Source organism: Talpa europaea, assembly GCF_964194135.1.
Source record: "Talpa europaea genome assembly, chromosome: 9".
In the NCBI taxonomy this organism is placed as follows: domain Eukaryota; kingdom Metazoa; phylum Chordata; class Mammalia; order Eulipotyphla; family Talpidae; genus Talpa; species Talpa europaea.
Window position 1 is genome coordinate 41649450 of NC_140076.1, and position 13102 is coordinate 41662551.

At 39.9% G+C, this 13102-nt stretch overlaps 1 protein-coding gene across 1 annotated transcript; it reads left to right on the plus strand.

Annotated features, from left to right (window-relative positions):
- Positions 1-1505: 1505 nt before the first annotated feature.
- BCL10 (BCL10 immune signaling adaptor) lies at positions 1506-9644 on the plus strand (the record flags this gene model as incomplete). Its single annotated transcript, XM_084242330.1, has 3 exons — positions 1506-1562; positions 7038-7326; positions 9286-9644. The coding sequence occupies 3 exons, from the start codon at positions 1506-1508 to the stop codon at positions 9642-9644; spliced, it is 705 nt and encodes a 234-aa protein (XP_084098456.1).
- Between the last annotated feature and the right edge of the window lie 3458 nt (positions 9645-13102).

Sequence of the window (13102 nt, forward strand, 5' to 3'; positions counted from 1 at the left end):
CCCAGCACCTAGAGCAGTGTCTGGCACATAGCTGACATACAATAAATACTTGTAAAGTGAAAGAACAAATGGTTAAGTAAATTGGGTTATACCAAGAGGAGGGAAAATTAAGCAATCAGAAAAGTTGTACTGTGTATCAGCATGGAAAAAGACATACCTGACATAATGTTAATGTTAAAAGCAGAGTCCCTGTGTTGTGCTCTAACAGTGTTGCTGTATCTTTGGCAACATTGTTTTTTCTGGTTCTTTTGCTTTCCTTTCCCTTGGATATTGGAGTTAACAAATTTATCTTTGGTCCTCTTGTCACTTACATCTACGCTACACTATCTTCAAATACTGTCCAGTGTATATCTAGTTTTTTTAGCATGTTGTTCAGAGAAAGGTCCTGAGTCCAGGGCTCTGTTTTGAGCTGCTCATCCACACAACTCCGTTTTTTTTTTTTTTCTTGAATTTTGTTTTATATACACCTCTATCAGTAGTTAGAATGCCATTCTGGAAATAGTTGTCTGTTCAACAACTCCCCCCTCATCAATAAAATAAGACAACTCTGACAATATGAGATGCCTAGAATTAATCAGAAAGGACCCAGTAAATGTATAATACAAAATGATAAATAATAAACTGAGTGCATATTATGTGCCAACCACAATCCCTTAATTATATCACTTAATTCTCACAAAAGCCCTTTAAAGCAGACATCTTCATTGCATTGATGACTAAATAAGGAACTCTTTATAAATAGTAACCAAAGTGTAAGCAAAGGTTAAATTAAGTTGTTAAAGTGGTGAGATTGTACAGTTTCTTTTTCTCTTTCAAAAATATCTTTAATAGTATCAGTGTGTGTTTGCATACTCGCGTATCAGTGCGTGATCAAATAATTAAAAAACTTGACTGGGCCAACACTGCAACAGGAAATCGTAGGGCAGGGTTTGGGAAAATGGGAGGGACCGAAAGCCACCGACAGCCCAAGGCCGACTCCACCTGCAAGCAGCCTGCGGAGGAAGCGAGGCGGGGAGCGCCCACTAGCAGAATAGAGACGGGTCCCACCCACCCGCTGCGACATGCAAACGACCTGCGGAGCCTGTGGGCGGAGCCTGTGGACGGAGTCTGTGGGCGGAGTCTGTGGGCGGAGCCATTCATGAATGGTTCTGGGCGAGGGGCGGGGCCAGGCTTTGCCCGCAAGCTGCCGCCGATTGGCTGCCGCAGGGAGACGGGGTGGGCTCTGCTAGTGGCCCCGCCCCGCTTGAGCCATCGGGACAGGGAAGGATCGGATCAGGGCTCGGAGCTCCGCACCGGTGGCGTCGATCTGCTGCGCCGTCGGCCCCAGAGACGGAGCCGGAAGAGTCACGGACTGGCCCCCGCGTCCCTCTGTTCTCGAAGGGACTGGCCCCTTCCTCCCGGCCGTTCTTCCTCAGCCCCTCACCCAGCGGCCGGAGCCCCCAGCTCGGGCGGGACAGGCAGCCAGAGCTCCGGACCCGGAAGAGGCGCCATCTCCCGCCTCCGCCATGGAGCCCACCGCGCCGTCCCTTACCGAGGAGGACCTGACCGAAGTGAAGAAGGACGTGAGTAGCACAACCTTGCCCAGGCGCCGCCGAGGGCCGGGGGCGGGCGGGAGCGGGCGGCCACCTCGCGGGCGAGGAGAGCGGAAACCGCAGTCCGAGTCCGATGCGGAGGAGGAGCCTGCGGTTCGGAGAAGCAGAAGGTCCAGGCCGCGCAGGACCGGGACGAGCCCTGCATCCGAGAGACCTTGCTGGAGGTGATCCCCCGGTGACCGGTGAATGCACGTTTTAAATCACTGAATGCATGACTTCTCCGAAACCTTCTCGGTGGACCGTTGCTTCGCAGTCAGCTCTTGCCCACTTCACCTTGGCCCCCTGTTGATCCTCCCCGCCACCCCAACCTTGCAGCTGGGTTGTTAGGGATCCAAGACTCAGGTTCATCCTTAAGTCAAACTGTCTAGGCTTCTGTCTGGGGCACATAAAGGATCCCAGGCAGTGGAGCAATATGTGAAACTTGAAAAAGGGGTTGGGGGAAGCTCTACAGCTGAAAGCACGGTCTGGAATTCCCCTAGTAAGCAAACGCCCACATATTTAAATTTGGGTGGGGGGGTGGGGTGAGTATTTGTAGAAGAGAATTTACAGGTTCACGTTGAAAATATTCAGTAGCCAAATTCTGCTCTTCAGCTAGGATGCTGCAGAACTCACACATCTTAATAATTTGTAAAGAATGACTTTGTTGAAGTAATACTTGTTTCTCTTTTTCATTTGCTTTTAGTTACTTATTTTGCCATAGAGGATCTATATGAGTACCACTAAAGCACTTTATATTAACTCAACTTGAAAACAAACTCAATATAAAGTGGATTCTGGCTTAACACTGCAGTACCTATACAATGTGAACTACCCAGGGCAGCAAGTTTTTTAATTTATTTAATCAAGTACCTTCTTTCCCCTCCCCTGCAACTTTCATTACACTGAACTCATGATTACAGTTGAATGACTCATTAGCAGGAGGATACCAGGTCTGACTAGAACAGTGCCTTAGTTTCCTCCTGCAGATGTTTATGGAGCACTACGTGCAAAGTACTGTTATTGGGTCTGGAAAGATACAAAAAAATGACATTCAGGCCCCTGCTTTACATTCTATTTGAGATAACAATAGGACACTGATAACTACTATAGAACAAATGAGTGTTGTCTTATTCAAGATTTGTGCCAGTAAAATTAGGAACTTCAAGAGGTAGGCCTGCTGAATTATAGGTGTTGTGTCCCACACAATTTACATGTACCTGGTTAATCTTTACAACTCCTAAGGCAGATAAATGTCATTCCCATTTTACATATGATACAATGTAAAAACTACAAACTGAAACCCTGTAAGGTTAAGTGGGAGGATATAAAACCTGTATGCAAATACAGATGCGAAGCATGACTTCCAGGCCTTTATTTTTTTTCTCTTAGATAGATAATATCATTGGTACTACCATCTCTATAAAGTTCAATTCTCAACCATAGCAGAAATTCATAGCCTTAGGGAATAATGCATGGGTTTTAAGAGGTCTGTGAATAAATTGTATGTGTACATTTTTTCCTTTGAAAAATAATTTTAATGATATATTAAAATTAATATATCATTACTATTAATATTAATATTTTAATGATAATTTTAATAAAATGTTTTATGACCTTAGACGTCTTAAAATTATCCACCTGGGCCTCCCCGGTGGCGCAGCGGTGGAGCGCTGGGTTGCGAAGCTGCCCGCAGCCTCTGCAGTTCCTGTTCGATCCCAGGCCGCTGGGTTGGATCCCCGCCCACCAGGCGAGGGTCCCACATGGCGCGCAGACCTCACCTGCCGCCTGCTGCTCCCCTGAGCAATGTACTTCGTCACTCTGCCTGTTCTACTCTCCGCTCTGGCTCCGGTGAACTCTCTCACCCTCCCGCACCTCTGACTGTACCCGGTGCTTGCATAAATAAATAAATAAATCTTTTTAAAATAATAATAAAATAAAATAATTAAAAAAAAATTATCCACCTATTTGGACTTCCTTCTTTTGCAACTCTAAATGTTTATTTCTAGATATCTATTGAAATTCACTTTTAGAAATCCTGCACATTTCTTTGTGTAAAGTACTTTTTTTTAATTATTATTATTATCCTACCCCCAAAGCTGTTGGCTGTTCCAACTATATTCTCTTGCTTTGAAGAATAATATATCCGGGCCTCCCTGGTGGCGCAGGCGGTTGAGCGCAGTGCTGTGAAGGTGTCCTCAGCCTCTGTGGCACTGGTTTGATCCTGGTCTGTTGGGAAGATACCCACATGGCGCAGCAGACCTCTGTCACGCCTGCTGCTCCCCTCAGCAGTGTATTTCAGTAGATCTGCCTGTTCTGTTCCCTGCTCTGTTTCTGGTGAATCCTCTCACCCTCCCACACATCTGGCCTGTACCCTGGTTCTTGTATGCATGAATAAATAAATCTTTAAAGAAAAAAAAAGAATAATATACCACCACCCATCCTCCTGGATACTGCCTCTTCCTCACTGCCTTCCTCTTCCTCACTTCTTCTTCATCGTCCTCATCTTTTTGGTTGAATTGCTGAATTGGTATTTTATCAATCTGGGTTATAAGCTGTTGTGAGGCTGATACTATAGTAGATAAAGTCTGACAGTTTAAATATTTAAAAGTAAGACAATTCTAGTTTAAAAAGAGCTTGATTTCTTGGGGTAGAGGGAGACAGACTAAAATGATAATTATAAATCACAGAAAAAGTGCAATGAAGTTTACTTTCACCCAAACATTATCTATTTGGCACCCTTGGCAGGATAGGCAGTGTTGATTCTTCCTTGCTTCAAAACTATGGGTCCTTAGGGGCCTCCCTGGTGGTGCAAGGGGTAAGACGCAACCTATGAAGCTATCCGCAGCCACTGCAGCATGAGTTCAATTCCCCCACCAGCCAGGGAGCAACCCACATGGTGCAGCAGACCTTTCCTGTCTCACCCGCTGCTCCCCTCAGCAGTGTATTTCACTCAGTCTGCCTCTTCTGCTCCCCGCTCTGTCTCTAGCGAATTCTTTAGCTCCCCACACCTCTGGCCTGTACCCCAGTTCTTGTATGAATAAATAAATCTTAAAACCATATATATAGGTCCTTAGAGTTAAAACAAATGTATAATTAAAAATTACAGTAAGTGGGCCTCCCCGGTGGCGCAGCGGTTGAGCACTGGGTTGCGAAGCTGCCCGCAGCCTCTGCGGCGCCGGTTCGATCCCCAGCTGCTCCCAGGCCACCGGAGGAGGGTCTCACATGGCGTGCAGACCTCTCCTGCCGCCCGCTGCTCCCCTCAGCAGTGTACTTCGGTCCTTCTGCCTGCTCTGCTCCCCGCTCTGGCTCTGTTGAATTCTCTCACCCTCCCGCGCTTCTGATTGTACCCAGTGTATGTACAAAGAAAAACGTACAAACGAATAAATAAATAAATAAAACATGCCTCTATTTAAAAAAAAAAAAAATTACAGTAAGTGTGAGGAAAGAGAAAGAACCTGAAGTGTAGAGAGGTTAAGTAACTGACCCCAGCTTTACAGAAGTATGTAGTTGGCTTGAGATTCAAGATTTGAACTGAGGTTGTTGTGAGTCCACGATTCTTCCAGGATTCAGAAACATTATTCTTTAAGTCAGGATTAGAAAGCAGTGTTTCAAATTTTTATGAAATTAAACTGACATTTCAATATTAGTAGAATTTATATAACTTTCAGTTTTCTCTTGAAAAATTGGAAGATCTAGTTGATACATGAAGGGGAGGAGACAAGAAGGAAGCATACCTACGTGTCTTGTTAATAGATATAGTACCCTGTCTTGTTATAGGACCCTGAACTAGGGCAGTGCTAATAACAGATGAAGTGAAAGGGCAGATTCGATATATACAAAGGGTAGATTGGCAGGACTTGGCGGGTGGGTGAATAGATGTTGCTAGTGAATAAAATGAAAAGTTGGGATGAGTTGTGGATTTATAGCATGGTTGGATGGATAATAGTACTCTAAATGACCTCAAATATGAGAGGGACAGATAGGAGAAAATAACAAGTTGGGTTTTGGACAGTTTGAATTTGAAGTACTTTTGGGATGTCTAGATGCATCACATAAGCACCAGTAAGCAAATTCAGGAATCATCAGCATATAGGTGGTAGAAATGATAACAGATGAGGTTTTTCAAGTTAATCTTTTAAATTCAGTCTTCTCTCTCTCCATCCCCACAGCTTAAATTCATACATTCAGCAAGTCTATTTAAGATATAGTAGCAATCTTCTAACTGGTTTTTGAACCATATTTGCTCTCTCTAGTCATCTGCAAAGGTTTTCATATCGCTTCTTATTTACAAACCTTTGATTACTCTTTTCGCTACAGGGAAATGTGTGTTTCTCAGATTATTATAAAAATTCTTCTATGCTCCAGCCCGTTTTCATTGCCAGCTTTATTCCTTACCACCCTCTCATTTGCACCCTGCATTCCAGCTACCTATTCTTGCTATTTCCCCGCTGCTCACCTTCATGTCTCTGGCTCAAACTAATTATAAACTAAGTTATCCTTCCTGTCCTAACTGTTCTGTTCCTGGATTCCTTAATGAATGGTGACTAAAATGTGTGGTTGGGCCTCCCTGGTGGCACACCAGGTTAAGCACCGCACTATGAAGCAATCCGCAGCCTCTGCAGCACGAGTTCAATCCCCGGCCAGCCAGGGAGCAACCCACATGGTACAGCAGACCTCTCCTGTCTCCCCGCTGCTCCCCTCAGCAGTGTATTTCAGTCAGTCTGCCTGTTCTGTTTCCATCTCTGTCACTGGTGAATCCTCTAACCCCCCACATCTTTGGCCTGTACACCAGCTCTTATATGCATAAATACATAAATCTTTAAAAAAAATAAAGATAAAAAAATAAAGTGTGTGGTTGTCTGTCATCTCATCTTCACCCCTGCATGTGGCCTCAGCACACCTGCCTATGTTCACAGAGCCAGACCCTCTAGATTCAACTGGCCCTTCCTCACAATAGTATAGTCTTAATTTATAGATTTGCAGATGAGGTCAGAGCAAGATAAGCTGTGAGGAATGTCTAGTTTGGGACCTATTTCTGTCTACTTGGACCCTCATCTTAATTAGCATGCCTTTTAGTAGATCTGGGAGTCCTAGCTTCAAAACATTTTCTCACACCTCTGGTGTAGAGGTTAAGTCTCAGCACTGTCGAGCTATTGCCAGCCACTGCAGCATGAGTCAATAATCCCCGGCCAGGGAGCTATCCCACATGGCACAGCAGACTTCTCCTGCCTCGCCCGCTGCTCCTCTCAGCAGTGTTTTTCAGTAGATCTGCCTGTTCTGCTCCCTACTCTGTCTCTGGTGAATCCTCTCACTTCCGCCCCACCTCTGACCTAGACCCCAGTTCTTGTATGCATAAATAAATAAAATTAAATCTTTATTTAAAAAAAGATTTCTGATAATCAGTTGCCTACGTGATTTCCTTAGGTGCTTAAAAAATAACATTGAAGCATATTTTATGTCTTTTAGGCTTTAGAAAATTTGCGTGTGTACCTGTGTGAAAAAATCATAGCTGAGAGACATTTTGATCATTTACGTGCAAAAAAAATTTTAAGTAGAGAAGACACTGAAGAAATTTCGTGCCGAACATCAAGTCGAAAAAGGGCTGGAAAATTGTTAGACTACTTACAAGAAAACCCCAAAGGACTTGATACCCTGGTTGAATCCATTCGACGAGAGAAAACACAGAACTTCCTGATACAGAAGATTACAGATGAAGTACTGAAACTCAGAAATATAAAACTAGAACTTTTGAAAGGTAAGATATCTTAGAAATGCAAAAGTTCATGTAAAGGTAACGTTTTTAAAAGAAAAATGCAGAGTGAAACAAAAACCCCAAAATGATCATTTTCCTTTAATTCAGAAAATTTAGGTTTCAAAATAACATTCAATTTGCATTTTTTTACCTTTATTACTTTGAAAAAGTGAAACATTACTCAATATATTGTGTTTCTTTTTTTTAATGTAGAAGAACTGGGTGTAGGCCAGATGAGAGAGAGAATTCACCAGAGACAGAGTGGGGAGCAGAACAGGTGGATTTACTGAAATGTACTGAGGGCAAGACAGGGGAAGTCTGCTGCGCAATATGTGAGTTAGTTTCCTGGCTGGGGAATCGAACTTAGGCCATAGTGGTAATAGTGCTGAGACTTAACCCTTAGCCCACCAGGGATATATTGTATTTAGGCCAACACTATATTGTATTTCTGTTCTCTTAACAATACCATTTATAAAAAGCTTACCTATAATGAAATTCCAGTATACACATGGGGTTTGTGGTTTCTAAACTCAGCAGAATGTAAAATTAATGTCTCCAAAAGCAACTCCTGGAAATGCATGTCACTTATAAAAGACAGTATGTAAGCAAAGCATTTTTGCAGTTCCGACACTGGTAATTTTTCTCACACCAACTGATCATAAAATGAAGTAATTGACTTAAATTTATAGGAATTAAGTTGTATAAAATACATGTAAACCTTTAACACTAGAATCATGCTCAGTTTTGACAAGGGAGGCTTGGGAACCAAGGTTGACTAGGGAATAGCAAATTCACCTCTCTCATTTCACCCTCACCCCAGAGGACACACCCACTTTTGCAGTGCTATCTAGAATTGCCTGCACAATTTGAATTCCCCCCTTCCTCTGAATCCCGGTCTATGTCTCTCTCTCCAGAACATTTACGATAAAGTTGAATATGATACAGCACTGCTCCAGCTGATGTAAGCACTGAGGATACAAAATGAGAAATTAAAGGAACTTGCAGTCTATAAGACCATGCTGGAACTCATTAGAAGTTTCCCCTCCTGCGGTGTATTTAAGGAAATAGTTCCTATAGCATGGGACTGAAATGCCGAATGTATTGTGAAGTTCAAAAACTAGTGGGGAAAATGACATATAAATATACATTATACACTTGCTATGTTTTACATAAAATATGTCAACCCAGAAAATTCTGTACCTGTAGACGTTCAGGTTAAATAGTTTCTAAACCCAGCAGAAAAATGATGTTTGTGTTTTTTCTACTTGAGGCTGATTATTGGTGGTAACTTTTGGGTATGATAAAATTCTTTGATCAGAACAACCATTGTTATTTAAGTGAGTTGCCTGTTAGATTAAAAAACAGGACATTATTGTGAAGAGGAGTCCTGGGTTCTAGTTCTTACTTTCTCATAAAGTAGTCCTGCAATGTGGGGCATTACTTAACCCTACTGTGCCTCTCTTTTCTGTAATAGTGGAGACTATCCCAGATCTAAAATTCCTTCCACTTGTAACACCTGTGAATCAAGAATTAACAATTGGCAGGAATTAGCTGGTAGAATTTTAACATATGCCCTGTTTAAATTTTGTTTTTTATTAGATAATTTTTTTTTTGTATGAGATGCTGTAGGATATTTATTAGTTATGAAAGCTATTATTTAATGAAAATTTCTAGGGGGTACTTTTCATTTTTTTCCTCTGATCTTCAAGGGTTAAGTATATAAGTGTACAAATTAAATGTGAATTAGATCATTTATCTTCCTTGAGACTATTTCCTTATCTAGAAAATGTAAATAGTAGAATACTTCATGATTATTGGGAAAAGCAAATGAATTAGGACAGAATTTATCAATTACTGTTTAAATTATGGTTATAATCTTTAAAAAGTTACAAATATGGACATAGACTCAAGGTGGTTTTTATATTTTGGTTTTTTATTGACATCTGAATAATTTTATTGTAGGACAGAAATATAGCAGCTGTGAACCTTTTCCAGATGGAGCCACAAACCACCTCTCTAGATCAAATTCAGATGAGAGTACTTTCCCTGAAAAGCTGAGAGCGTCCAGTGTTATATACCATCCAGAAGGAGAATCCAGCACAGCCCCCTTTTTTTCTACTCATTCTTCTCTGAATTTGCCTATTCTAGAAACAGGCAGAACTGAAAATCCCACCTTCTCTTCAACTACACTTCCTAGACCTGGGGACCCTGGGGCTCCTCCTTTGCCACCAGACCTACAGTTAGAAGAAGAAGGAACTTGTGGAAACTCTAGCGAGATCTTTCTGCCCTTAAGATCACGACGTCCTCTTTTGCCACAATGACAGTTTGTTGCCTTTTAGGTATTTTTTATAATGACAAAAAACATTTGAAGAGGTATAAATCTTTTTATAAAATTGCTATAATGATTTATTAACATTTCGTACATGTCTTAAAATACAGTGTAAGCACATTTTGTAAATAGAATTTTTTAGAATAAAAGAAGCATAGTTTTAGGTAGCTAAAATCATGTGCTTTTCAGTATTTCTATTTTGTTTTTCATTTTTGATGTATTTCAGTGTTTTCAAATTTTTATGTTTTAAGACTAATTTTAATGGGGACCACATCTCTATTTGAGAATAAGACTCTTGGGCTGGGAATAATGTTTATTCTCAGTGTGTTTGTGCTAGATGTTTCCACAGATTTATAGTCATTTCCCATCATTTGGCAGTAAATTTTCAGAACTAAGCTGTTTATTTAGTAGTAAAACCAGTCACTGGTAGGGAAGTGGTCAATGTACTGAGAAGAGTTTCTTTCCCACTCAGTTGGGCTTTCAGGTATTTAACAGAGTCCCCTTCCAGTGCGGAGAGTATCCAATGGAGCTTAAGCCACCCAAGATCTCAACTTATTAACCCTGCTAATTAATACTACCTTCTAAAATTTTCAGTGTTATATCACTTTCATTCCTAAAGTAAACTCTTGGCAGAAACCTCAGTTATTACATGTAATTTGATGAGATTTTTAAAAATACATCTCTGTATTTTTTATTATCTTTTAATAATAAGGACCACAGCACAGTTGAAATAACTGGGGGAAAAGTTTGTGTGTGTATGTATGATAATTCTATTTTCAATAATATTTGGGCTAAGTGGGCCATTAGCTAGATTTGTCTTTTTGATACATAACAAAATTTGACTAATTTTCCTCATTTATAAATTTATGTTCTCATTGTTTTTATTTAAATTATTATTCTACCCATTTTATAGCATCTATGTCACATGTATTCCCATTACTTACGAAAAGCAGAGATGGAAATGTGCTATTAGTAATTGAAGTTTTTAAATCTTAGGGCTGTTTTGGAAGCTTCAACTACCAACAGTAAATAAATATCTGAAATACTTGGTATTTATGTACCAATTTTTATAGAAAATATTACTTCAAGTTGTGATATTAAGATTTCTGAATAGCCTGATGAATTTATCAATCACGAAGAAAGTTGGTATATTGTTTTTAAAATTTTTTTAAAGATTGGATAACTTATAGTACATTTTTTAAGCATTATGGAGAAACATGTTTTCCCTCTAGCATACCATAAGAATGGCATTGCATTAAAGAAATCACTTTAAAAACAGAAACAGACTTTATATTTCATTAAGTATACATTTAATTGATGTGTGGTTACTTAAAAAAAACTAAACAGGAATTACTCAGAATCTAAGCTCATAATTTAAATATACAATAGCACCTTTTTTTGTAGTTTATTACAGAGATTTCTTTCAGATTGTTGGCTAACTACATAGATAATCAAATTAAGATTTTAACAAAGTTGGCCTTTCAAGTTTTCTGAATCCTATAAGACAGTTTTTTTCCTTCACACACTGAAAACAGGCATTGTCAAAAATGTATGAATTGTAATAACAGAATGAGTGACACAGTGCAACTAGTTACTAGGTTGATTAATTGGCAGTTGAAACGTTACTCTTCACTGATAAGCAGCTTTTTATTTTAATTAAGTCCAGATTATCAGTCTTTTTTTTTTGTGGTTAGTGATTTTTGTCGCCTGTTTAGAAATCTTTGCCTAGCCCAATGTCATGATGACAGTATACTGCGTTTTCTTCTGGAAACTTATTTTAATTTCACAGCTCTGTAATCCATTACAAAGTAATTTTTGTGTGTGGTATAAAGTCGAAATCAATTCTTAGCACTCCTATCTTTACCTAACTAATAGAAAAGGGAACAGGAAATTTCAGACTGTAGTCTGATCTTTTATAACTAAATAAATATGTTCACTGTTTAGTTGGGGGCGGGTGGAGAAAATCAAGCCATGAAGCAAATCAATCTGTAATTTTTAAGGGGGGACCTTCTGAAAGAAAAATGAATTTAAGCACAGACAATACTTGAGTAACTTAAGTGCAACTCCTAAAATACTCTCTGATTTTGCCATGCTATTAAATTATCAGACAAATTGTCCTTTATTTCAGTGGTTCCCAACTGCTGTTCCTTTTAGAATCACTTGGAGAGCTTTTAAAGATCCCAATGCCCAGGCTGCACCCACAGCAATTAAATCAGAATGTTTGGGTGTGGAAACCAGACATCAAAGTTTATTAAGATTTCCAGGTAATTCCAGTGTGCAACAATACCTGGAAGCCACTGCCTTATTGGATGCCAAATACTGTGCTTGGTTTCCACATGTGTGGTCTTGCTTTTAATCCTAATAACCCTGCAAGGTAGGTTTTTTTGCCACTTGTTTTTATAGATGAGTAATAAATTCAAGATAAATGGCACAAAATCATACAGCTTTTTAGAATTGAAATCTGGTGGTGTCTGACTCAAAAATCAATGTTCTTTCCACAATTTCAAGCTCACTTATTGGCATTTCATAAGTGGCATAAAGTTGGTGGTAATTATGGGTTCCCCCCCCACTCTTAAGTTCAATAATTATTGATTATACTTATTCTAGATGTTGGAGATACAAAAACAAATAAGACAGTATATTTTCTAGAACACATTCTAGATGGAGGAGAAAATTAGAAATAAATCCAGATAATTCAAGATTCTGTGAGTACAATATAAGGCATGGGTGAGCTAAAAAGTAACTTGGGAAAAGAGTCTTGATAGCACTCTCAGGGGAGTCTTCAGAGCAGGTAACATGTGAACTATAACCTAAATCATAAGAGCACTAGTGTAGAATATCTTGTGCCGGAAAGGAAGTAAGTGCTCAAAGAATGATGGGAGGATGTTCAGACTGCACAGAAACCAGTTTGAAGGCTTTTGCAGACCACAGCTGGGATAATTTCAACATCAAAATAATAATAATGCCACTCCACCACGCCAAACTGTGCCCAGGGCATTTTTTTATCTACACGACCTGCTGTGACCATCACAGCCACCCTTCAGCAGCAGGAATATGGCATTTGATGAGCAGCAATGACTTTGCTGACTACATGAAAGAACTAGGTGTTGGAATGGCTCTGTGAGAAATGGATGCAATGACCAAATCAGATTGTCATCCGTGTTTCTGGCAAACACCTCACGGTAAAAACCGAGAGCACTTTGAAACAGTTTTCATGTAATTTGGGAGAGAAGTTTGAAGAAATTACAGCAGAGTTTTGGGCAGAGAAAAAAAAATTGCAACTTTACAAATGGTGCTTTTGTCCAACATCAAGAATGGGATGAGAAGGAAAGCAGAAGAAGAAAATGGGAAGATGAGGAATTAGTGGTAAAATGTACCATGAACAATGTCACCTGTACTTGGGGCTCTGAAGAAATAGAATAAAAGTTCCATATCATTTTGGACAGGAAT